Source organism: Melanerpes formicivorus, unplaced genomic scaffold (assembly GCF_026170545.1).
Source record: "Melanerpes formicivorus ecotype bairdi unplaced genomic scaffold, bMelFor1.0.p_v2 SCAF_2674, whole genome shotgun sequence".
Classification (NCBI taxonomy): Eukaryota; Metazoa; Chordata; class Aves; order Piciformes; family Picidae; genus Melanerpes; species Melanerpes formicivorus.
Window position 1 is genome coordinate 1 of NW_027145025.1, and position 26,298 is coordinate 26,298.

Below are 26,298 nucleotides of genomic sequence, written 5' to 3' on the forward strand. Positions count from 1 at the left end.
CAACTAGCTAGGCTTAGGCTGGACATTAGTGGTCAGGCATTGGAAGGTGCTGCCCAGGGAGGTGGTTGGAGCCACCAGCCCTGGGGGGTGTTTAGAGGTGTTTGGATGTGATGCTCGGGGTTTAGGGGTGGACCTTGCAGGGTTTCTTGGTTGGGCTTGGTGGTCCCAAGGGTTTCTGTGCTGATTAATGTTGTTGTAGTTGTTCTTGTTACTCTCATCATCATCATCATCATCATGATAGTTTTATTGTGTGGATTTTTATCCCTCCAGCCAGGTGGCCTCAAATCCATCCCTGACACCCCCCACTCCCCCCTTACCTTCACCCCAGTCTGCTGCTGCAGGACAGGCTGAGCCTGCAGGCTTTACCTTGCCACAGTTGTGGTGGCTGGCTGCTGGACAGGGAAGATGTGGCCACCCCTCAGGTGCAGTCCCATCTTGTCTGCAGGAAGGTGCAGGTCCACCCCACTGCTTCCTCCACCAGATGTTTGCCCCCTAGTTCAGAGGTGTGAGAAAGGAGAAAGGAGGAAGAGGAGGTTGCATTGCTGGTTCCTGCCTTCATCCTTCCTTTTCCCTTTGTTTCACAGATCCCCCCAGGCTCCCAGCATGGTGGGGTTGGGAAGGAACCTCTGGGAGGCTATCCAGGCCAACCTCCTTGCTCAGACAGAGGCACCCACAGGAGCTTGCCCAGGATCACAAGGGGCAGGTGGGGTTAGAAGCTCTCCAGAGGAGACTCTAAAACAGTCTCACAGTATCACTTAGGTTGGAAAGGGCCTCAAGGATCATCCAGTCCAACCTATCAACACAGACCCCCATGCCTAGACCATGGCACCAAGGGCCACGTCCAATCTCCCCTTGAACACCTCCAGGGTCGATGACTCAACCACCTCCCTGGGCAGCCCTGACGAACGACTCGCTCGGTGAAGAACTTCCTCCTCACCTCGAGTCTAAACCTCCCCTGGCGCAGCCTGAGACTGTGTCCTCTTGTTCTGCTGCTGGTTGCCTGGGAGAAGAGGCCAACCCCTTCCTGGCTGCAACCTCCCTTCAGGGAGTTGTAGAGAGCAATGAGGTCACCCCTGAGCCTCCTCTTCTCCAGGCTAAGCAACCCCAGCTCCCTCAGCCTCTCCTCACAGGGCTGTGCCCCAGACCCCTCCCCAGCCTTGTTGCCCTTCTCTGGGCACCTTCAAGTCTCTCAATGTCCTTCCTAACCTGAGGGGCCCAGAACTGGACACAGGACTCAAGGTGCAGCCTAACCAAAGCAGAGTCCAGGGGTACAATGACCTCCCTGCTCCTGCTGGCCACACTATTCCTAATGCAGGCCAGGATGCCATTGGCCCTCCTGGCCACCTGGGCACACTGCTGGCTCATGTTCAGGTGGCTGTCAATCAGCACCCCCAGGTCCCTCTCTGTTTGGCAGCTCTCAGCCACTCTGCCCTCAGCCTGTAGCTCTGCCTGGGGTTGCTGTGGCCAAAGTGCAGCCCCTGGCACTTGGACTTGTTGGATGCCATCCTGTTGGCCTCTGCTCAACTGTCCAGTCGGTCGAGGTCCCTCTGCAGAGCCCTTCTGCCCTCTGACTGACTAACATCTGCCCCCAGCTTGGTGTCATCAGCAAATTTACTGCTGATGGACTCAATGCCCTCATCCAGATCATCAATGAAGATGTTAAAGAGCACAGGGCCCAGCACTGATCCCTGGGGCACACCACTGGTGCCTGGCTGCCAGCTGGCTGTGGCACCATTCACCACCACTCTCTGGGCCCGGCCCTCCAGCCGGTTTCTAACCCAGCACAGAGTGTAATGGTCCAATCCACGGGCTCTGTGGGCAGCCTGCTCCAGGCCTCCAGCACCTTCACACCCAAGAAGTTTCTCCTGATCTTCAGATGGAGCCTCCTGGATTTCAGTTTGTGCCCTTTCCCCCCTGTCCTCTCACTGGACACCACTGGCAAGAGCCTGGCCCCAATCCTCTTGCCCTCCACAGGTCCTTTAGCTCTTGCTGAGCATTGAGAAGATCCCTTCTGGAGCTGCTCTTCTCCAGGCTCAACAGCCCCAGGGCTCCTCACAGAGATGCTCCAGGCCCCCTCAGCACCTTCCCATCTGGTGCCACAGCCAGCTGGCAGCCAGGCAGTAGTGGAGTCCCCCAGGGAGCAGTGCTGGGCCCCATCCTCTTTAACATCTTTATTGATGATCTGGATGAGGGCATTGAGTCTATCAGCAGTAAATTTGCTGATGACACCAAGCTGGGGGCAGGAGTTGATCTGCTGGAGGGTGGAGAGGCTCTGCAGAGGGACCTGGACAGGCTGGGCAGATGGGCAGAGTCCAAGGGCATGAGATTGAACACATCCAAGTGCCAGGGGCTGCACATTGGCCACAACAACCCCAGGCAGTGCTACAGGCTGGGGGCAGAGTGGCTGGAGAGCAGCCAGGGCAGAGAGGGACCTGGGGGTGCTGGTCGATGGTAGGATGAACATGAGCCTGCAGTGTGCCCAGGCAGCCAAGAGGGCCAATGGCATCCTGGCCTGCATCAGGAACAGTGTGGCCAGCAGGAGCAGGGAGGTCATTCTGCCCTGTGCTCAGCACTGGTTAGGCCACACCTTGAGTCCTGTGTCCAGTTCCGGGCCCCTCAGTTTAGGAAGGAGGTTGAGCTGCTGGAAGGTGTCCAGAGAAGGGCAACAAAGTTGGTGAGGGGCTTGGAGCACAGCCCTGTGAGGAGAGGCTGAGGGAGCTGGGGCTGCTTAGCCTGGAGAGGAGGAGGCTCAGGGGTGACCTCATTGCTCTCTACAACTACCTGAAGGGAGGTTGTAGCCAGGTGGGGGTTGGTCTCTTCTCCCAGGCAAGCAGCACCAGAACAAGAGGACACAGTCTCAGGCTGTGCCAGGGGAGGTTCAGGCTGGAGGTCAGGAGGAAGTTTTACACGGAGAGAGTGATTGCCCATTGGAATGGGCTGCCTGGGGAGGTGGTGGAGTTGCCATCATTGGAGGTGTTCAGGGGGAGACTTGATGGGTGCTTGGTGCCATGGGTTAGTTGTTTAGGTGGGGTTGGATTGGTTGATGGGTTGGACAGGATGATCTTGGAGGTCTCTTCCAACCTGGTCTATTCTATTCTATTCTATTCTATTCTATTCTATTCCATTCCATTCCATTCCATTCCATTCCATTCCATTCCATTCCATTCCATTCCATTCCATTCTATTCTATTCTATTCTATTCCATTCCATTCCATTCCATTCCATTCCATTCCATTCCATTCTATCCTATCCTATCCTATTCTATCTTTCCCTGGACTCTCCATCAGCTCCCTTGTCTCTCTTGAACTGGACCCAGCGCTCCAGATGTGGCTCTCTCACTGGGGAGAGCACAGAGGCAGGACAACCACCCCTTCCACCTCAGCTCTGTGATTCCCCATGTTGCTGGGGCTGTCCTTCCTGTGTTGAGGGCTCCAGAGCTGCACACAGCACTCCAAGTGAGGTCTCAGCAGAGCAAAGTGGCAGAGTCACCTCACTGCCTCTGCTGCTCTCTCAATCAAGAAGATTCCCTCCCCTCCCCTCCCCCCTCTGATTCTCTTACTCACCGAGTCATAGTCGTACCAGACAGCATCAGGGATATAGGCCTGGATGACCTCCACCCCCTGCAAGTCAAACACAGACATTGCCCTTTCATACTCAAGTCTCCATCGAGCCAACAAGGCTGACAGCTGCACCCAAAGGGTGGCTGTCCATGGGGCCGTGTCCCAGGGGAGGCCAGGGACAAGCAGAGTCCCCTCAGGGATCAGCCCTGGGACCAGGCTTGGTCAACATCTCTGTGGGTGCCAGGGACAGTGGCACTGAGTGCAGCCTCAGCAGGTTTGCTGAGGGCACCAAGCTGTGTGGTGCAGCAGAGAGCTGGAGGGAAGGGATCCAGCCAGGGGGAGCTGGGCAGGCTGGAGGGAAGGGATCCAGCCAGAGGGACCTGGAGAGGCTGGAGGGAAGTGATCCATCCAGAGGGAGCTGGGCAGGCTGGAGGGAAGGGATCCAGCCAGAGGGAGCTGGGCAGGCTGGAGGGAAGGGATCCATCCAGAGGGACCTGGACAGGCTGGAGGGAAGGGATCCCTCCAGAGGGAGCTGGGCAGGCTGGAGGGAAGGGATCCATCCAGAGGGAGCTGGGCAGGCTGGAGGGAAGGGATCCATCCAGAGGGAGCTGGGCAGGCTGGAGGGAAGGGATCCATCCAGAGGGAGCTGGGCAGGCTGGAGGGAAGGGATCCAGCCAGAGGGAGCTGGGCAGGCTGGAGGGAAGGGATCCAGCCAGAGGGACCTGGACAGGCTGGAGGGAAGGGATCCAGCCAGAGGGAGCTGGGCAGGCTGGAGGGAAGGGACCCAGCCAGAGGGAGCTGGGCAGGCTGGAGGGAAGGGATCCAGCCAGAGGGAGCTGGGCAGGCTGGAGGGAAGGGATCCAGCCAGAGGGAGCTGGGCAGGCTGGAGGGAAGGGATCCAGCCAGAGGGAGCTGGGCAGGCTGGAGGGAAGGGACCCAGCCAGAGGGAGCTGGGCAGGCTGGAGGGAAGGGATCCAGCCAGAGGGAGCTGGGCAGGCTGGAGGGAAGGGACCCAGCCAGAGGGAGCTGGGCAGGCTGGAGGGAAGGGATCCAGCCAGAGGGAGCTGGACAGGCTGCAGAGCTGGGCACAAGCCAACCTCATGAAGTTCAATAAGAGCAAGTGCAGGGTTCTGCAGCTGGGGGGAGGCAACCCCAGACACAAATCCAGGCTGGAAAGCAGCCCTGAGGAGAGAGCCTTGGGGGTGCTGGGGGAGGAGAAGCTCACCAGGAGCTCTCAGTCTGCACTTGCAGCCCACAAAGCCAATCAGATCCTGGGCTGCAGCAGCAGAAGTGTGGCCAGCAGGGCAAGGGAGGTGATTCTCCCCCTCTGCTCAGCTCTGGGCAGACCCCACCTGGAGTCCTGCCTCCAGCTCTGCAGCCCCTAGGACAAGAGGGATGTGGAGGGGCTGGAAGGTGTCCAGAGCAGGGCCAGGAGGATGAGCAGAGGGCTGGAGCTGCTCTGCTGTGAGGACAGACTGAAGGAGTTGGGGCTGTTCAGTCTGGAGAAGAGAAGGCTCTGAGGTGACCTCATTGTGGCCTTCCAGGATCTGAAGGAGGCTCCAGGAAGGCTGGGGAGGGACTGCTGAGGATCTCAGGCAGTGATAGGACTGGGGGGAATGGAATGAAGCTGGAGGTGGGGAGATTGAGGCTGGAGGGGAGGAGGAAGTTCTTCCCCATGAGAGTGGTGAAGCCCTGGACTGGGTTGTGCAGGGAGGTGGTTGGGGCTCCATCCCTGGAGGTGTTTAAGCCCAGGCTGGATGAGGCTCTGAGGCCAGGCAGGTCCTCTCCTGCCCCTGAGAGAGGCCAGAGAACGCCACTCATCACACAAATGGATGGCACTCCAGCAGGTCCACATCTCCCTTTGTGCTGAAGGCACCAGAAGGCAGTTTGAAATCGGGGGAATAAAAGGAGGAGGTGGCTTCAGAGTCACAAAAGTCAACTTCTTTGGCTTCTCCCTGCAGGAAAAGTGAGGCTGGGGTCTCCAGGGGGGGGCCTCATTAGAAGGCATCAAGAAAGTGAGACCTACTGGATCAAGCACAGGGCTGATGAGGAGCCCAGGACCCCACAGGAACTGCTTGTCCACGCTCCAGGTGGCGCTTTCAGAGTAGAACCTAAAGGAGGAGGGGGGGTGGAAAATCAGAGTCATTAATTGCACTGGTTAATTACTAAGCTATTAATTAATGCCATCAGAACCAATCCTAATGGCCCAAGGGCTTGCCTGTCTAGAATCACCACTGGAAAGCATCACATGGTGATCCCCCATGGAGGGCAGTGGAAGAGGTCATCCAGTCCAACCTCCCTGCTCGAGCAAAGACAACCACAGCAGCTTGCCCAGTGGTCAGGAGGGGTTGGAAGCCCTTCAGAGCTTCTCTGGGCAGCCTGCTTCAGGCCTCCAGCACCATCACACCATAGAATGGAACCTCCTGGGCTCCAGTTTGTGCCCCTTGCCCACTTGGTCCCACTGACAAGATTCTAGTCCCAAGCCCCTTGCCCCCTACAGGTCCTTTAGCCCTTGCTGGGCATCAAGAAGGGGGCTCAGGGGCTGCTCTTCTCACAGTGTCATCACCAAGGTTGGAAGAGACCTCAAAGCTCATCAAGTCCAACCTGTCACCACAGACCCCACGACTCAACAGCCCCAGGGCTCCTCAGAGAGATGCTCCAGGCCCCTCAACACCTTCACAGCCTCCACTGGACTCTCTCCAGCAGTTCCCTGTCTCTCTTGACCTGGACCTAGTACTGGACCCAGATGTGGCCTCACAGGGAGAGAGGAAAGGGGCAGGAGAACCTCCTTTGACCTGCTGGCCACACTCTTCTTTATTAGAATAAACCTTTATTAGAATAAACCAAACCAGGTTGGAAGAGACCTCCAAGATCATCCTGTCCAACCCATCAACCAATCCAACCCACCCAAACAGCTAACCCATGGCACCAAGCACCCCAGCAAGTCTCCTCCTGAACACCTCCAGGGATGGGGACTCCACCACCTCCCCAGGCAGCACATTCCAAAGGGCAATCACTCTCTCTGTCTAGAACTTCTTCCTAACATCCAACCTGAACCTCCCCTGGCGCAGCCTGAGACTGTGGCCTCTTGTTCTGGTGCTGGCTGCCTAGGAGAAGAGACCAACCTCTGCCTGGCTACAACCTCCCTTCAGGGAGTTGGAGAGAGCAAGAAGGTCTCCCCTGAGTCTCCTCTTCTCCAGGCTGAGCAACCCCAGCTCCCTCAGCCCCTCCTCACAGGGCTGTGCTCCAAACCCCTCACCAACTTCGTTGCCCTTCTCTGGACACCTTCCAGCAGCTCAACCTCCTTCCTAAACTAAGGGGCCCAGAACTGGACAGAGGACTCAAGGTGTGGCCTAACCAGTGCAGTGTACAGGGGCAGAATGACCTCCCTGCTCCTGCTGGCCACACTGTTCCTGATGCAGGCCAGGATGCCATTGGCCCTCTTGGCTGCCTGGGCACACTGCAGGCTCATGTTCATCCTACCATCAACCAGCACCCCCAGGTCCCTCTCTGCCTGGCTGCTCTCAGCCACTCTGACCCCAGCCTGTAGCACTGCATGGGGTTGTTGTGGCCAATGGGCAGCCCCTGGCACTTGGATGTGTTCAATCTCCTGCCCTTGGCCTCTGCCCATCTGCCCAGCCTGTCCAGGTCCCTCTGCAGAGCCTCTCCACCCTCTAGCAGATCAACTCCTGCCCCTAGCTTGGTATCATCTGCACATTCACTGCTGATGGACTCAATGCCCTCATCCAGATCATCACTGAAGATGTTAAAGAGCACAGGGCCCAGCACTGCTCCCTGGGGCACACCACTGGTGCCTGGCTGCCAGCTGGCTGTGGCACCATTCACCACCACTCTCTGGGCTCAGCCTCCAGCCAGTTCCTCACCCAGCTCAGAGAGCTGCTGTCCATGCCCCTCAGGCAGCCCCCTCCCCATATGAGTGGGAGCCATTGAGTCCAGTTCTGGAGCCCTGCTATTACAGGAAGCATCTGGGTGTGCTGGATTGGATGTGCTGGCTTAGCAGTCATGAGGTCTTGGGTGGCAGGCTGGGCTTGATGATCTTGTGAGGTCTTTTCCAACCTTATTGAGTCTCTGATTCTCAGTCTATGAAAAGCAATAAAGCTAAACCATACAATGAAATAAAATGCTATGGAATGAGATTAAAACACAGTGAACTGAAACAACACAGTCAGAGGACTTGAAACCAAAGGCAATGAAGTAAAATGAAAGGATGAAATTAAAGGAAAGGAAATAAACACCACCCCACCCCACCCCCCAACTGACAATAAATGAAGTAACAAAAGGATAAAAGGAGATGAAGCCAAATGAAATCAAAGCCAATGCAGCAACTGAACCAAAATGCAGCCAGGCAGAGAGGGGCCTGGGGGTGCAGGTCGATGGTAGGATGAACATGAGCCTGCAGTGTGCCCAGGCAGCCAAGAAGGCCAATGGCATCCTGGCCTGCATCAGGAAGAGTGTGGCCAGCAGGAGCAGGGAGGTCATTCTGCCCTGTGCTCAGCACTGGTTAGGTCACACCTTGAGTCCTGTGTCCAGTTCTGGGCTCCTCGGTTTAGGAAGGAGGTTGAGCTGCTGGAAGGTGTCCACAGAAGGGCAACGAAGTTGGTGAGGGGCTTGGAACACAGCCCTGTGAGGGGAGGCTGAGGGAGCTGGGGTTGCTTAGCCTGGAGAGGAGGAGGCTCAGGGGTGACCTCATTGCTCTCTACAGCTCCCTGAAGGGAGGTTGTAGCCAGGCAGAGGTTGGTCTCTTCTCCCAGGCAGCCAGCACCAGAACAAGAGGACACAGTCTCAGGCTGTGCCAGGGGAGGTTTAGGCTGGATGTTAGGAAGAAGTTCTAGACAGAGAGAGTGATTGGCCATTGGAATGGGCTGCCTGGGGAGGTGGTGGAGTCCCCATCCCTGGAGGTGTTCAGGAGGAGACTTGATGGGGTGCTTGGTGCCATGGGTTAGTTGGTTGGGTGGTGTTGGATTGGTTGATGGGTTGGACAGGATGATCTTGAAGGTCTCTTCCAACCTGGTCTGGTCTAGTCTAGTCTAGTCTACTCTACTCTATCCCATTCTATTCTATCCCATTCCATTCTACTCCATTCCATTCTTCTCCATTCCATTCTACTCCATTCCATCTATTCCACTCCATTCCATTCTATCCCATTCCATGCTATCCCATTCTATGCTATCCCATTCCATTCTATCCCATTCCATTCTATCCCATTCTATTCTATCCCATTCTATTCTATCCCATTCCATTCCATCCCATTCCATCCCATTCCATTCTATCCCATTCTATTCTATCCCATTCCATTCCATCCCATTCCATCCCATTCCATTCTATCCCATTCCATTCTATCCCATTCCATTCCACCCTATCCCATTCTATCCTACTCCATTCCATTCTACTCCATTCCATTCTATTCTATCCCATTCCTTTCCATTCTATCCCATTCCATTCTACTTCATTCCATTCTATCCCATTCCATTCTATTCCATTCCATTCTATTCCATTCTATTCTATTCCATCCTATTCTATCCTATTCTATTCTATCCCATTCTATCCTATCCTATCCCATTCTATTCCATTCCATTCCATTCCATTCTATCCCATTCCATTCTATCCCATTCTATTCTATCCCATTCTATTCTATTCTATCCCATTCTATCCTATCCTATCCCATTCTATTCTATTCCATTCTATCCCATTCTATCCTATCCCATTCTATTCTACTCCATTCCATTCTACACCATTCCATTCTACTCCATTCCATTCCATTCTATCCTATTCCATTCCATGCTATCCCATTCCATTCTATCCCATTCCATTCTATTCTATCCTATTCTATTCTATCCCATTCTATTCTATCCCATTCTATCCTATCCTATCCCGTTCTATTCTATTCCATTCTATTCTATTCCATTCTATCCCATTCTATTCCATTCCATTCCATTCTATCCCATTCTATTCTATCCTATCCTATCCCATTCTATTCTATTCTATTCCATTCTATCCCATTCTATTCTATTCCATTCCATTCCATTCCATTCCATTCTATCCCATTCCATTCTATCCTATCCTATCCCATTCTATTCTATTCCATTCTATCCCATTCCATTCCATTCTATCCCATTCCATTCCATTCCATTCCATTCCATTCCATTCCACTCCATTCTATCCCATTCTATTCTAAAGTTCACTTGCAAACCACTCTGGGGCAGTGTTCAGGGCACGAAGCCCTCCTGAAGGAGAACTCACTCGTGGAGCAGAGGCCTCAGCACTGTGTCCCCTTGGGTGTGAGCTCTGTAGAAGAGAGTGTAGAGGTAGGGCAGCAGGCTGTAGCGGATGTTCAGGTAGTGCTTTGAGGTGTTCACCAAGACTGAGTCAGCTCCAAAGAAGGCTGGGTCCTGGGGCTGGAAGGAAATAGTCCATTATTATCCTCATCATCATCATCATCATCATTAATCCAACTATTTTTTAATTACTTCCTTTTTTTGCCCCCTCCTGAGGATTCCTGATAGGGCTGGGAGGGGCAATCAAAACTCAGGGTGGGGGTGGGTCAGAGATCAATGAATGACATCAATTCAATTCAATTCAATTCATTAAATTGAATCAAATTAAACTAAGTGAAGCCAAATAATTGTAGAACCCCCAAATGGCTCAGGTTGGAAAGGACCCCAGAGAGCATCTCCCCCAACCTCCCCCACCATGGGCAGGGACACCTCTCAACTAGAGTCAGCTAGCTGCTCAGCACCTCGTCCAACCTGGCCTTCAACACCTCCAGCTCAGGTTGGAAAGGACCTCAGGGATCATCTTTCCCACCATGGGCAGGGACACCTCTCAACTAGACTCAGCTAGCTGCTCAACACCTCATCCAACCTGGCCTTCAACACCTCCAGCTCAGGTTGGAAAGGACCTCAGGGGTCATCTACACCAACTCTCCCACCATAGGCAGGGACACCTCTCAACTAGAGTCAGCTGCTCAACACCTTGTCCAACCTGGCCTTCAACACCTCCAGCTCAGGTTGGAAAGGACATCAGGGATCATCTCCCCCACCATGGGCAGGGACACCTCTCAACTAGACTCAGCTAGCTGCTCAACACCTCATCCAACCTGGCCTTCAACACCTCCAGCTCAGGTTGAAAAGGACCTCAGGGGTCATCTACACCAACTCTCCCACCATGGGCAGGGACACCTCTCAACTAGACTCAGCTGCTCAACATCTCGTCCAACCTGGCCTTCAACACCTCCAGCTCAGGCTGGAAAGGACCTCAGGGATCATCTCCCCCACCATGGGCAGGTACACCTCTCAACTAGACTCAGCTAGCTGCTCAACACCTCATCCAACCTGGCCTTCAACACCTCCAGCTCAGGTTGGAAAGGACCTCAGGGATCATCATCTTCCCCACCATGGGCAGGGATACCTCTCAACTAGACTCAGACAGCTGCTCAACACCTCATCCAACCTGGCCTTCAACACCTCCAGCTCAGGTTGGAAAGGACCTCAGGGATCATCTTTCCCACCATGGGCAGGGACACCTCTCAACTAGAGTCAGATGCTCAACACCTCGTCCAACCTGGCCTTCAACACCTCCAGCTCAGGTTGGAAAGGACATCAGGGATCATCATCTTCCCCACCATGGGCAGGGACACCTCTCAACTAGACTCAGCTAGCTGCTCAACACCTCGTCCAACCTGGCCTTCAACACCTCCAGCTCAGGTTGGAAAGGACCTCAGGGATCATCTTCCCCACCATGGGCAGGGATACCTCTCAACTAGACTCAGCTAGCTGCTCAACACCTCGTCCAACCTGGCCTTCACCACCTCCAGCTCAGGTTGGAAAGGACCTCAGGGATCATCTCCCCTAACCTCCCCCACCATGGGCTGGGACACCTCTCAACTAGACTCAGCTAGCTGCTCAACACCTCTTCCAACCTGGACTTCAACACCTCCAGCTCAGGTTGGAAAGGACCTCAGGGATCATCTTTCCCACCATGGGCAGGGACAGCTCTCAACTAGACTCAGCTAGCTGCTCAACACCTCATCCAACCTGCCCTTCAACACCTCCAGCTCAGGTTGGAAAGGACCTCAGGGATCATCATCTTCCCCACCATGGGCAGGGACACCTCTCAACTAGACTCAGCTGCTCAACACCTCATCCAACCTGGCCTTCAACACCTCCAGCTCAGGTTGGAAAGGACCTCAGGGATCATCTTCCCCACCATGGGCAGGGACACCTCTCATCTAGAGTCAGCTGCTCAACACCTCATCCAACCTGGCCTTCAACACCTCCAGGGAGGAGGAGGCACAACCTCCCTGGGCCGCCTAGAGTGTCACCACCTTCATACTTGAAGAGCTTCTTCCTCAGATCCAGTCCAACCCTGCTCTCCCTCAGCTTCAAACCATTCCTCCTTGTCCTGTCTCTAGACACCCTCATGGAAAGTCCCTCTGCAGCCTTCCTGTAGGATCCCTTCAGGTACTGGAAGGCAGCTCTGAGGTCCCCCCCCCGGACTCTTCTCTTCTCCAGGATGAACAACTCCACCTCCCTCAGCCTGTCCCCCACAGCAGAGGTGCTCCAGCTCTTGGATCATCCTTGTGGCCCTCCTCCTCAGAAGTGAGTCAGTGGACCCCTGAGCCACCACTTACAGCACATTCCTCTGTGTTGTGGTTCCTGGAGAAGGGGTAAAAGGCTCCAACTTGCATCCAGCGCCGGCAAAGCTCTTCGGTGGTGTTGTAAGAGAAGCCACAGATGTCTGCCCCAATCTTCAAGCAAAGTTGGGAGCTAAGGTTAGTGTGGAGAGCTGCACCTCTGCCCTCCACCAAAAATACCTCCAAAAAGGGAAACTGAAGCAATTGGTGTCTCTCAGCTCAGCCCTCACTGCTGACCAGGGCTGAGAGCTGGCCATTCCTACAGAGCATGATAGAAACTGAGGCTGGAAAAGACCTCCAAGATCATCGATTCCAACCATAACCCAACTCCCATGACCACACCAAGCCAGGTCGAGCCCAGAGAGTGGTGGTGAATGGTGCCACAGCCAGCTGGAGGCCAGGCACCAGTGGTGTGCCCTAGAGAGCAGTGCTGGGCCCCATCCTCTTTAACATCTCCATTGATGATCTGCAGGAGGGGATTGAGTCAGTCAGCAGCAAACTTGCAGATGACACCAAGCTGGGAGCAGAGGTTGGTCAGTTAGAGGGCAGAAGGGCTCTGCACAGGGACCTTGCCAGGCTGGGCAGAAGGGCAGAGGCCAACAGGATGGCATCCAACAAGTCCAAGTGCCAGGGGCTGCACTTTGGCCACAGCAACCCCAGGCAGAGCTACAGGCTGGGGGCAGAGTGGCTGAGAGCTGCCAAACAGAGAGGAACCTGGGGGTGATGATTGACAGCCGCCTGAACATGAGCCAGCAGTGTGCCCAGGTGGCCAAGAAGGCCAAGGGCATCCTGGCCTGCATCAGGAAGAGTGTGGCCAGCAGGAGCAGGGAAGTCATTGTGCCCCTGGACTCTGCATTGGTTAGGCTGCACCTTGAGTCCCAGCTTTGTTGCCCTTCTCTGGACCTGCTCCAGCCCCTCAATGTCCTTCTTGGAATGAATGGCCCAAACCTGAATCCACAACTCATGCTGTGGCCTCACCAACGCCCTCTCCAGGGGCACCATCACTTTCCTGTGCCTGCTGGACTGCTTTTGGTCCAGACCAGGATACTCATGACCTTCTTGGCCACCTGGGTACACCCTGGCTCATCTCTGCCTGCTACCAGCCAACACTCCCAGGTCTTTCTTTGCTGGGCAGCTTCCAACCACTCTGCCCTCAGCCTGGAGTGTTGCTTGGGATTGTTGTGAGCCAAGTGCAGGACCAGCCTTGGCCTTGTTGAACCTCATCCCAATAGCCTCAGCCCATGGATCCAGACTGGCCAGGTCCCACTAAAGAGCCTCTCACTAGCACCCTCCACATCCTCATGGCCTTCTTGGCCACCTGGGCACACCCTGGCTCATCTCTGCCTGCTACCAGCCAACACTCCCAGGTCTTTCTTTGCTGGGCAGCTTCCAACCACTCTGCCCTCAGCCTGGCGTGTTGCTTGGGATTGTTGTGAGCCAAGTGCAGGACCAGCCTTGACCTTGTTGAACCTCATCCCAATGGTCTCATCCCATGGATCCAGACTGGCCAGGTCCCTCTAAAGAGCCTCTCACTACCACCCTCCAGATCCTTTCTTCCCACCACACTGCTTTCCAGCCACTCTGCCCCAAGCCTGGAGTCTTCATGGGGATGTTGTGGCCCAACTGCAGGACCCAGCAGTCGAACCTCATCCCCCTGACCTCAACCCATGGATTCAACCTGTCCAGATCTCTCTGCAGAGCCTCCCCCGCCTCCAAACCCTCCTGTCATGGTGGATCCAGCTGTTCTCAGAAGCTACCAAACCAGCTGTTTTCATACATAGGGGATTCCAAAGAGGCCAAATTCCAGCATTCCAGTTATGGCCCACTTCAGGTCGTCCCACGTCGCCGCGTTGTCCCCCAGCCAATGGCCTGTGAACTTCCCTGAGCCTGCAAACGTGGACCTCGAAAGGAGGAAGCTGCGCTTTCCAGGGAACAAACCTTCAATGGCTCTGAAAGTGGGGAGGGGGGAAAAAAAAGGTGGAATTAGGGGAGAAAAAAAGTTGGAATTAGGGAAAAAAAGATCAAAATCTCCAGTTGTGGAGGTGAGCAGAAGAAGGAATGAAAGGTAAGAAAGCAAGCAAGGAGGAAAGGTTCTGGTGATGCTCATCACAACCAGCAAACAGCTTGAGTATTGTGATGAGAAGATGATCAACCATGAATGAATCATGATCAGCTATGGATCAGGATCAGCCATGGATCAGGATCAGCCATGACTCAGGGTCAGCCATGGATCAGGGTCAGCCATGACTCAGGGTCAGCCATGACTCAGGATCAGCCATGGCTCAGGATCAGCCATGACTCAGGGTCAGCCATGACTCAGGGTCAGCCATGACTCAGGGTCAGCCATGACTCAGGGTCAGCCATGGATCAGGGTCAGCCATGGATCAGGGTCAGCCATGAATCAGGATCATAATAATAAACCAGGTTGGAAGAGACCTCCAAGATCATCCTGTCCAACCCATCAACCAATCCAACACCACCTAAACAACTAACCCATGGCACCAAGCACCCCATCAAGTCTCCTCCTGAACACCTCCAGGGATGGGGACTCCACCACCTCCTCCCCAGGCAGCCCATTCCAAGGGGCAATCACTCTCTCTGTCTAGAACTTCTTCCTAACCAAGACCACAAGGAAGGGACCACAAGGATCATCTAGTTCCAACCCCCCCTGCCACGGGCAGGAACACCCCATGCTAGATCAGGCTGGCCAGAGCCTCCTCCAGCCTGGCCTTAAACACCTCCAGGGACAGGGCCCCAACCACCTCCCTGGACGACTTAATGTACCCCAGGATGCTCTTCCTCTTGGCCACAAGGAGAACTTGCTGTCCACTAGGACTCCAAGGTCCTTCTCCACGGAGCTGCTTTCCAGCAGGACAGCCCTGAGGCTGCTCCGTTCCCTGGTGTTGTTCCTCCCCAGATGCAGGACTCTGCTCTTGTCCTTGCTGAACCTCATGAGGTTCCTCACCCAGGTTTCCAACCATGGGGGTGCCAGCCACCCCCTCAGTTTGGTGCCATCAGTAAACCCACTGAGGGTCCCACTCCACCCTGTCACTGTATTGACCACCCACATCCAGGTCACTGCACTGACCCAAACCTGGCCCCAGTCCCGATTCTCACCGACGTGTGGAGATGGCCATGGAGTATCCATAGAGGTTGTGGACATCATACTGACGTCCCCACTTTTGCCTGGCATCCATGCACATGGTCATTGAGTACAAGAGCCTGTCCACAATAGCTGGAAGGAAGAAGGTTGAGGAGAACACTGAAAACCATTTTTATTCCAATTTTATTCCAATTTTTATTCCCATTTTTACTCCAATTTTATTCAAATTTTTATTCCAATTTTACTCCAATTTTTTATTCCCATTTTATTCCAATTTTTATTCCAATTTTTATTCCAATTTTTATTCCCACTTTACTCCAATTTTTATTCCAATTTTACTCCAATTTTTTATTCCAATTTTATTCCCATTTTTATTCCTTTTTTATTCCAATTTTATTCCATTTCCCCCCCAAATTTTATTCCATTTTTTCCCCAATTTTATTCTACTTTTTATTCCAATTTTTTATTCCCTTTCTTATTCCCATTTTTATACCAATTTTTTATTCCAATTTTATTCTAATTTTTATTCCAATTTTCCTCCAATTTTTATTCCAATTTTTTATTCCAATTTTATTCTAATTTTTACTCCAATTTTCCTCCAATTTTTATTCCAATTTTTTATTCCAATTTTTATTCCAATTTTATTCCAATTTTACTCCAATTTTTATTCCAATTTTATTTCCATTTTTATTGAAATTTTTATTCCTTTTTTACTCCAATTTTATTCTAATTTTATTCTAATTTTTATTCCATTTTTATTGCTTTTTTATTTCAATTTTATTCCAATTTTTATCCAATTTTTTATTCCAATTTTATTCCAATTTTTATTGATCTTTCTATTCCAATTCTATTCCAATTTTATTCCAATTTTTATCCCAATTTTATTCCAATTTTACTCCAATTTTTATTCCAATTTTACTCCAATTTTTATTCCAATTTTACTCCAATTTTTATTCCTATTTTTATTCCTATTTTATTGCAATTTTATTCCAATTTTACTCCCATTTTATTCCAATTTTTATTCCATTTTTATTCCATTTTTATTCCTATTTTATTCCGTTTTTAGTCCAATTTTACTCCAATTTTACTCCAATTTTTTATTCCAATTTTATTCCAATTTTTTATTCCAATTTTATTCCAATTTTTATTCCAATTTTATTCCAATTTTTTATTCCCATTTTACTCCAATTTTTTATTCCAATTTTATTCCAATTTTTTATTCCAATTTTATTCCCATTTTTATTCCAATTATTATTCCAATTATTATTCCAATTTTATTCCAATTTTTAACTCCATTTTTTGGTTGACTTTTTTCCATTTACATTTCCTTTATTTTCACTCCCTTTTGCTTTATTTAAACCTTTACTAAATTTCCACTAACGCCTCCAACTTTTTAATCTCTTTTTTTCAAGCTATTTAATGTTTGAATTCGTTATTAGATTTTGGAGCTAATTTTTATTTAGATTTCATCATTTTATTTCTGCTCTTTTTTTTTTAACTAATTGTCCTAATTTTTTAGTTTATTTTCCTTTTCTTTTTAATTCACTTTTTTTTTGGTTCATGTTTCATTTCGCTTTTGCCCCACACCTCAAAACCAAAAAGCCTTACATGGTGTGAAGGGTGGATAGTTGAACTCGTTGTCCTCGCAGCCTTTGGTTGAGCCTTGGACGAAGTTGGAGACTTCATTCATATCCTGGCAAAAAAAAAAAGATGAAAATCACAAATTCCAATTTCACAAATTGGGTTTGGTTGGGTTTTTTCCTCCCTTTCTTCATGCCAGCAACATTTCCTGGGCTTGCAGCCAAACAGCAGCCAAAATGAGATGAAGCTAAATGAAATCAAAGCCAATGCAGCAACTGAACCAAAATGCAGCCAGGCAGAGAGGGACCTGGGGGTGCTGGTGGATGGTAGGATGAACATGAGCCTGCAGTGTGCCCAGGCGGCCAGGAGGGCCAAGGGCATCCTGGCCTGCATCAGGAACAGTGTGGCCAGCAGGAGCAGGGAGGTCATTCTGCCCCTGTACACTGCACTGGTTAGGCCACACCTTGAGTCCTGTGTCCAGTTCTGGGCCCCTCGGTTTAGGAAGGAGGTTGAGCTGCTGGAAGGTGTCCAGAGAAGAGCAACATAGTTGGTGAGGGGTTTGGAACACAGCCCTGTGAGGAGAGGCTGAGGGAGCTGGGGTTGCTTAGCCTGGAGAAGAGGAGGCTCAGGGGAGACCTCATTGCTCTTTACAACTCCCTGAAGGGAGGTTGTAGCCAGGCAGAGTTTGGTCTCTTCTCCCAGGCAGCCAGCACCAGAACAAGAGGACACAGTCTCAGGCTGCGCCAGGGGAGGTTTAGGTTGGATGTTAGGAGGAAGTTCTAGACAGAGAGAGTGATTGCCCATTGGAATGGGCTGCCTGGGGAGGTGGTGGAGTCCCCATCCCTGGAGGTGTTCAGGAGGAGACTTGATGGGGTGCTTGGTGCCATGGGTTAGTTGAGCAGGTTGGTTGGATTGGTTGATGGGTTGGACAGGATGATTTTCAAGGTCTCTTCCAACCTGGTTTATTCTATGTATTCTATACATTCTATGTAATCTGGAGAGTTCACAGATGAAAAAAACAACCCCTACATTGGATCATTCATTAAATAACCTTTTTATGGACAGAAACAGGCATCCAACGTGGGGCCTCAAGGCAGCTTCTATCACAGTTCCTCTGACACGGGCAAAAGTACAACACAAATTTCACCCAGGGGCAGCAAACTCTGCTAAGCAAGCCCCAAGCCAGGATTTACTCACAATCCACAGCCCATCATAAGGCACTTCGTCGTAGAAGGTTTTGCATTCCTCTGCCCACCAGCTGGTGCACTCAGGGTTGGTGAAGTCTGGGAAGACTGATTGTCCTGGCCACACCTGCCACCCAAGAGGGGGAGTGGTTAAGTTAAATCAGAAGAAATTGTTTGGTAAGTTAATTAAGCTAAAGTAAATTCTGTTACATTAAAATGAAACTTACTAAATAAGACTGAATTAAGTTAAATCAAATGATGTTAAGTTAAAGTTAAAGTTAGTTAAATTAAGTTTTGTAAAGTTTAAGTTAAGGTTAAGTTAAGGTAAGGTTAAGTTAAGGTTAAGTTAAGTTAACGTAAAGTTAAGTTAAAGTTAGTTAGGTTAAGTTAAGTTTAAGTTAAGTTAAGTTAACGTAAAGTTAAGTTAAAGTTAAAGTTAGTTAGGTTAAGTTAAGTTAAAGTTAAGTTAAGTTAAGTTAAGTTAAGTTAAGTTAAGTTAAAGTTAAGCTAAATTAAAGTTAAGTTAGGTTAAGTTAAGTTAAAGTTAAGTTAAGTTAAGTTAAGTTAAGTTAAGTTAAGTTAAGTTAAGTTAAGTTAAGTTAAGCTAAGCTAAATTAAAGTTAAGTTAGGTTAAGTTAAGTTAAGTTTAAGGAGGGGTTTAAGTTTAAGTTTAAGTTGGTGAGGGGTTTGGAACACAGCCCTGTGAGGAGAGACTGAGGGAGCTGGGGCTGCTCAGCCTGGAGAAGAGGAGACTCAGGGGTGACCTTATCACTCTCTACAACTCCCTGAAGGGAGGTTGTAGGCAGGCAGAGGTTGGTCTCTTCTCCCAGGCAGCCAGCACCAGAACAAGAGGACACAGTCTCAGGCTGTGCCAGGGGAGGTTCAGGTTGGATGTTAGGAAGAAGTTCTATACAGAAAGAGTGATTGGCCATTGGAATGGGCTGCCTGGGGAGGTGGTGGAGTCCCCATCCCTGGAGGTGTTCAGGAGGAGACTTGCTGGGGTGCTTGGTGCCATGGGTTAGCTGTTTGGGTGGGTTGGATTGGTTGATGGGTTGGACAGGATGATCTTGAAGGTCTCTTCCAACCTGGTTTGGTTTATTCTCTTACAAAACCATGCTGGGAGCTGGGGGGGATCCCTCCCTGAGAACTGGTGCCAACAAATAGACATGGCCACCCTCGCCCCCAGCCCTTCAGAACTGCTCCATTACCTTTGGAATAGCCAACATATAACCCCCCCCCAAATTATAAACACACTCCCCACCCCCACCCCTCACCAGGAAATAGCCTGAAAAGAGGGAAGTTTAACAAAACCACCAGGATATGGCCCTGGGAATTGTTCCAGCACCAAGCAAAGGGGGTCTGGGGTCTCTGCCCTGGGGTCGTTACCTGGCCTATCAATGGTGTGTCACCGTCGGACTCGTTCACCCAGGTGCCCCTGCTCTGCCCCCTCTCGTAGGTCAGGTATGGGGAGCCGTCGGACAGGGGCTCTATGGAGATGGCTGGGTCCTGATGTGGAGAGATCAGGGCAGGAAAAGGTTAACTGGGGCACCACGGCTGTGTGAAGGGGAGCAGGAGAAAGGGAGAAGCAGGAGGAGAAAGGGAGAAAGAGGAGAAAAGAAGGAGAAGGGGAGGGGGAGAAGGGGAAGGGGAGAAGGGGAGGGGGAGAAGGGGAGGGGGAGAAGGGGAGGGGGAGAAGGGGAGGGGGAGAAGGGGAGGGGGAGAAGGGGAGGGGGAGAAGGGGAGGGGGAGAAGGGGAGGGGGAGAAGGGGAGGGGGAGAAGGGGAGGGGGAGAAGGGGAGGGGGAGAAGGGGAGGGGGAGAAGGGGAGGGGGAGAAGGGGAGGGGGAGAAGGGGAGGGGGAGAAGGGGAGGGGGAGAAGGGGAGGGGGAGAAGGGGAGGGGGAGAAGGGGAGGGGGAGAAGGGGAGGGGGAGAAGGGGAGGGGGGAGAAGGGGAGGGGGAGAAGGGGAGGGGGAGAAGGGGAGGGGGAGAAGGGGAGGGGGAGAAGGGGAGGGGGAGAAGGGGAGGGGGAGAAGGGGAGGGGGAGAAGGGGAGGGGGAGAAGGGGAGGGGGAGAAGGGGAGGGGGAGAAAGGGAGGGGGAGAAAGGGAGGGGGAGAAAGGGAGGGGGAGAAAGGGAGGGGGAGAAAGGGAGGGGGAGAAAGGGAGGGGGAGAAAGGGAGGGGGAGAAAGGGAGGGGGAGAAAGGGAGGGGGAGAAAGGGAGGGGGAGACAGGAAAAAGGGGGAGACAGGAAAAAGGGGGAGACAGGAAAAAGGGGGAGACAGGAAAAAGGGGGGAGACAGGAAAAAGGGGGAGACAGGAAAAAGGGGGAGACAGGAAAAAGGAGGAGGAGATAGAGAGGAGGCAAAAAGGAGAAGGAGAAACAGAAGAAGGGGAGAAGGAGAAGGAGACAGAAGGAGGAGAAAGGGAGGAGGAAAATGAGAAGGAGAAACAGAATAAGGAGAAACAGAAGGAGGAGGAGGGGAGAGGGAGGAGGAGGAGGGGAGAGGGAGGAGGAGGAGGGGGAGAGAGGGAGGAGGAGGAGGGGGAGAGAGGGAGGAGGAGGAGGGGGAGAGAGGGAGGAGGAGGAGGGGGAGAGAGGGAGGAGGAGGAGGGGGAGAGAGGGAGGAGGAGGAGGGGGAGAGAGGGGAGGAGGAGGAGGGGGAGAGAGGGAGGAGGAGGAGGGGGAGAGAGGGAGGAGGAGGAGGGGGAGAGAGGGAGGAGGAGGAGGGGGAGAGAGGGAGAAGGAGGAGGGGGAGAGAGGGAGAAGGAGGAGGGGGAGAGAGGGAGAAGGAGGAGGGGGAGAGAGGGAGAAGGAGGAGGGGGGAGAGAGGGAGAAGGAGGAGGGGGAGAGAGGGAGAAGGAGGAGGGGGAGAGAGGGAGAAGGAGGAGGGGGAGAGAGGGAGGAGGAGGAGGGGGGAGAGAGGGAGGAGGAGGAGGGGGAGAGAGGGAGGAGGAGGAGGGGGAGAGAGGGAGAAGGAGGAGGGGGAGAGAGGGAGGAGGAGGAGGAGAGAGGGAGGAGGAGGAGGAGAGAGGGGGGAGGAGGAGGAGAGAGGGGGGAGGAGGAGGAGAGAGGGGGGAGGAGGAGGAGAGAGGGGGGAGGAGGAGGAGGAGGAGAGGGAGAAGAGGAGGAGAGGGAGAAAGAGGAGGAGAGAGGGAGAAAGAGGAGGAGAGAGGGAGAAAGAGGAGGAGAGAGGGAGAAGGAGGAAGAGAGAGGGAGAAGGAGGAAGAGAGAGGGAGAAGGAGGAGGAGGAGAGGGAGAAAGAGGAGGAAAGGCAGAATAAGGATGAGAAAGGGAGGAGGAGGAAGGGAGAAGGAGGAGCATCAGGGAGTGCTCACCAGGATGATGACGTACTTCTGCCCCTGGTCGTGCAGGTAGGCTTGGAAGCTGGGCAGGTCTTGGAACTTCTCTTTGTCGTAGGTGAAATCTTTCCTTGCCTCCATGTAGTCAATGTCTGTGTACTGCACATCCTGGGACATGCAGGCAGGACTTCAGATGGGGGTCCAGCCACATCAGCTCCTCTCAACACGCCGCCCAGGAAGGGCAGCTGCCACCATCCCCCCTGGCCTTAGCTGGATGTGGGGCACCCGAAGCTGGTTGTAGACCTTTCTAGATGGGTCCTTCTTGTGGCCAGAAGAGGACGCTGCTGGCCCACGAATGGCATCTTACCCACCCCCACCCCCCTCCCCGTGGTCCTTACTCACATAAGGGAGGCCGATGGCTCTGTTCCGCTCCACCACAGCCTTCACGTCGTCCAGGGACTTGTAATCGTAGCGGCTCAGCTGGAAGCCCAGGCTCCAGTAGGAAGGCAACACTGGCAGCCCAATGAACTGGAGAGGGGGGATCAGAGAGAGTGGTGTCAGCACCCTCCTGTGGGTCTGATTCCCTCCATTCCCCCTTTTCTCTCTCGATCCAGAGGCTCCACCTGAGAGCCAAGCTGTGCAGGTAACCCTTGGGGAGGTGTTGCTCTATCCTCTCTCACAGCATCACCAAGGTTGGAAGAGACCTCGAGGATCATCCAGTCCAAGCTGGCACCACAGACCTGATGGCTAAACCATGGCACCAAGTGCCACATCCAATCCCCTCCTGAACACCTCCAATGATGGGGACTCCACCACCTCCCTGGGCAGCACATCCCAATGGCCAACAACTCTCTCAGTCACAGTCTCACAGTATCACTAAGGTTGGAAGAGACCTCGAGGATCGAGTCCAACCTGGCACCACAGACCTCGTGGCTAAACCATGGCACCAAGTGCCACATCCAAGCCCCTCCTGAACACCTCCAGGGATGGGGACTCCACCACCTCCCTGGGCAGCACATCCCAATGGCCAACAACTCTCTCAGTCAAGAACTTTCTCCTCACCCCCAGCCTAAACCTCTCCTGGCACAGCTGGAGACTGTCTCCTCTTGTTCTGGTGCTGCTTGCCTGGCAGACCAACCCAACCCCCACCTGGCTACAACCTCCCCTAGGTGTAGAGGGCAATGAGGTCTCCCCTGAGCCTCCTCTTCTCCAGGCTAAGCAACCCCAGCTCCCTCAGCCTCTCCTCCCAGGGCTGTGCTCAAGGCCTCTCCCCAGCCTTGTTGCCCTTCTCTGGACACCTTCAAGTCTCTCAATGTCCTTCCTAAACTGAGGAGCCCAGAACTGGACACAGGACTCAAGGTGTGGCCTAACCAATGCAGAGTCCAGGGGCACAATGACCTCCCTGCTCCCTGCTCCCTGCTCCCTAAAGCCCAAACGTGAACCACAGGATGCACTGAGTTGGAAGAGAGAACTTTAGAGTCATCCAGCCCAGCTCCCCTGAAGTAAGCAGGAACATCCCCAGCTGGATCAGTTGCTCAGAGCTCCATCAAACCTGACCTTGAATGTCTCCCAATACCAGGCCCCCACCACCTCCCTGGGCAACCTACCCCCATGCTCTACCACCCTCATGGGAAAGAAGCTCTTCCTAAGGTGTCCAACCCAAATCTACCCTTCCCTAGCTTAAAATCATTGTCTCTCATCCTATTGCTGCATGCCTTTGTGACAAGCAGAGTCCCTCAGGGATCAGTCCTGGGACCAGGCTTGTTCAGCATCTCTGTGGGTGCCATGGACAGTGGCACTGAGTGCAGCCTCAGCAGGTTTGCTGATGGCACCAAGCTGTGTGGTGCAGCAGACAGGCTGGAGGGAAGGGATCCATCCAGAGGGAGCTGGGCAGGCTGGAGGGAAGGGATCCAGCCAGAGGGAGCTGGGCAGGCTGGAGGGAAGGGATCCAGCCAGAGGGAGCTGGGCAGGCTGGAGGGAAGGGATCCAGCCAGAGGGAGCTGGGCAGGCTGGAGGGAAGGGATCCAGCCAGAGGGAGCTGGAGAGGCTGGAGGGAAGGGATCCAGCCAGAGGGAGCTGGACAGGCTGGAGGGAAGGGATCCAGCCAGAGGGAGCTGGGCAGGCTGGAGGGAAGGGATCCAGCCAGAGGGAGCTGGGCAGGCTGGAGGGAAGGGATCCAGCCAGAGGGAGCTGGGCAGGCTGGAGGGAAGGGATCCAGCCAGAGGGAGCTGGGCAGGCTGGAGGGAAGGGATCCAGCCAGAGGGAGCTGGGCAGGCTGGAGGGAAGGGATCCAGCCAGAGGGAGCTGGGCAGGCTGGAGGGAAGGGATCCAGCCAGAGGGAGCTGGGTAGGCTGGAGGGAAGGGATCCAGCCAGAGGGAGCTGGGCAGGCTGGAGGGAAGGGATCCAGCCAGAGGGAGCTGGGCAGGCTGCAGAGCTGGGCACAAGCCAACCTCAAGAGGTTCAACAAGACCAAGGGCAGGGTCCTGCAGCTGGGTGGAGGTAACCCCAGGCACAAATCCAGGCTGGGCCAGGGACTGGCTGGAATCTCACTACCTGAGATCCTGAGCAGTCCCTCCCCAGCCCTCTTGTAGCCCCCTTCAGATCCTGGAAGGCCACAATGAGGTCACCTGGGAGCCTTCTCTTCTCCAGACTGAACAGCCCCAGCTCCTTCAGTCTGTCCTCACAGCAGAGCAGCTCCAGCCCTCTGCTCATCCAGAGGAGAAGACCCCACAACCTCTCTGGGCAGCCTGTTTGAGTGCTCTACCATCCCAGCACTGCCCTTCAGTGTCTCCAAGGCTGGAGGATGCCTTGGGCTGGTGTTCAGCACCCTACCTTCACATACTCCTGCACCACCTGCTCAGGGGTGTCCCCAAGGAAGACATAGAAGTCCAGCACTCCCCCGATGGTTCTGTAGGTGACAGCCGGCGCTGGCTGCAGGGCGACCTCTGGGAGGGGAAACAACATCAGCTGGGGACAGCCTCAGAGGCCTCTGAGGGCAACCCCAGAGAGAATAAAACACAAACAAAAACATGCAAGGAAAGCCCAAAGCTCTTTCTGGAGCTTGCAGCAGTGGTTTTCAGCATTTCTTCACAGTCTCACTAAGGTTGGAAGGGACCTCGAGGATCATCGAGTCCAAGCTGGCACCACAGACCTCATGGCCAGACCATGGCTCCAAGTGCCACATCCAATCCCCTCCTGAACACCTCCAGGGATGGGGACTCCACCACCTCCCCAGGCTGCACATTCCCATGGCCAACAACTCTCTCAGTGAAGAACTTTCTCCTCACCTCAAGCCTAAACCTCCCCTGGCACAGCTTGAGGCTGTGTCCTCTTGTTCTGGTGCTGGTTGCCTGGGAGAAGAGACCAAGCCCCACCTGGCTACAACCTCCCTTCAGGGAGCTGTAGAAGGCAATGAGGTCTCCCCTGAGCCTCCTCTTCTCCAGGCTAAGCAACCCCAGCTCCCTCAGCCTCTCCTCACAGGGCTATGCCCCAGACCCCTCCCCAGCCTTGTTGCCCTTCTCTGGACACCTTCAAGTCTCTCAATGTCCTTCTTAAACTGAGGGGCCCAGAACTGGACACAGGACTCAAGGGGTGGCCTAACCAATGCAGAGTCCAGGGGCACAATGACTTCCCTGCTCCTGCTGGCCACACTATTCCTAATGCAGGACCAGGATGCCATTGGCCTTCTTGGCCACCTGGGCACACTGCTGGCTCATGTTCAGGCGGCTATCAATCAGCACCTCCAGGTCCTTCTCTGTTTGGCAGCTCTCAGCCACTCTGCCCCCAGCCTGGAGCTCTGCCTGGGGTTGCTGTGGCCAAAGTGCAGCCCCTGGCACTGGGACTTGTTGAATGCCATCCTGTTGGCCTCTGCCCATCTGTGCAGCCTGGTAAGGTCCCTCTGCAGAGCCCTTCTGCCCTCTAACTAACCAACCTCTGCTCCCAGCTTGGTGTCATCTGCACATTTGCTGCTGACTGACTCCATCCCCTCCTCCAGATCATCAGTGAAGATGTTAAAGAGGATGGGGCCCAGCATTCATCCCTGGGGGACGCCACTGGTGCCTGGCCTCCAGCTGGCTGTGGCACCATTCACCACCACCCTCTGGGCTCTGCCCTTCAGCCAGTTCCTTTACCTAAAGAAAGCCAAATTTCTCCTTAAAACATCTCTTTTCCCCCCAGGATTTAAAAGATGAAAGAAACCCCTTTGGTTTTCCTTACCCATGGGATTGCTGTTCATCAAGAAGACCCCAAGAGAGGCTCCACTTTCATCTTCTAAGCACAAGAAGAAGGTCTGAGCACCATATAAATTTTCCATGTTCTTCAAGGGGGAAAAAAAGGGAAGGGGGGGAAAAAAGGGAAGGGGGAAAAAAGGAAGGGGGAAAAAAGGAAGGGGGAAAAAAGGAAGGGGGAAAAAAGGAAGGGGGGAAAAAAGGAAGGGGGAAAAAAGGAAGGGGGAAAAAAAAGGGAAGGGAGAAAAAAAGGGAAGGGGGGAAAAGGGAAGGGGGAAAAAAAGGGAAGGGGGAAAAAGGGAAGGGGGAAAAAAGGGAGGGGGAAAAAAGGGAAGGGGGAAAAAAAGGGAAGGGGGAAAAAAAGGGAAGGGGAAAAAAAGGGAAGGGGGAAAAAAAGGGAAGGGGGAAAAAAAGGGAAGGGGGAAAAAAAGGGAAGGGGGAAAAAAAGGGAAGGGGGAAAAAAGGGAAGGGGGGAAAAAAGGGAAGGGGGGAAAAGGAAGGGGGGAAAAGGAAGGGGGGAAAAGGAAGGGGGGAAAAGGAAGGGGGGGAAAGGGAGGGGGGAAAAGGGAGGGGGAAAAAGGAAGGGGGAAAAAGGAAGGGGGGAAAAAGGAAGGGGGAAAAAGGAAGGGGGGAAAAAGGAAGGGGGAAAAGGAAGGGGGGAAAAGGAAGGGGGGAAAAGGAAGGGGGGAAA

General features: G+C 53.3%; 1 protein-coding gene across 1 annotated transcript; it reads right to left on the reverse strand.

The window, feature by feature from the left end:
* Positions 1 to 366: 366 nt before the first annotated feature.
* Positions 367 to 25,693, reverse strand: LOC137461605 (sucrase-isomaltase, intestinal-like; the record flags this gene model as incomplete). The annotated part of the gene is made up of 14 exons (XM_068171290.1): positions 25,597 to 25,693; positions 24,214 to 24,326; positions 21,783 to 21,908; positions 21,417 to 21,548; positions 19,468 to 19,587; positions 18,095 to 18,208; positions 16,925 to 17,009; positions 15,331 to 15,448; positions 13,991 to 14,162; positions 12,211 to 12,327; positions 9,822 to 9,976; positions 5,587 to 5,671; positions 3,564 to 3,620; positions 367 to 492 (listed from the first exon to the last, which is right to left on the reverse strand). Coding segments are annotated over exons 1-14 (1,617 nt in total), but the record flags the coding sequence as incomplete, so codon positions are not given.
* Between the last annotated feature and the right edge of the window lie 605 nt (positions 25,694 to 26,298).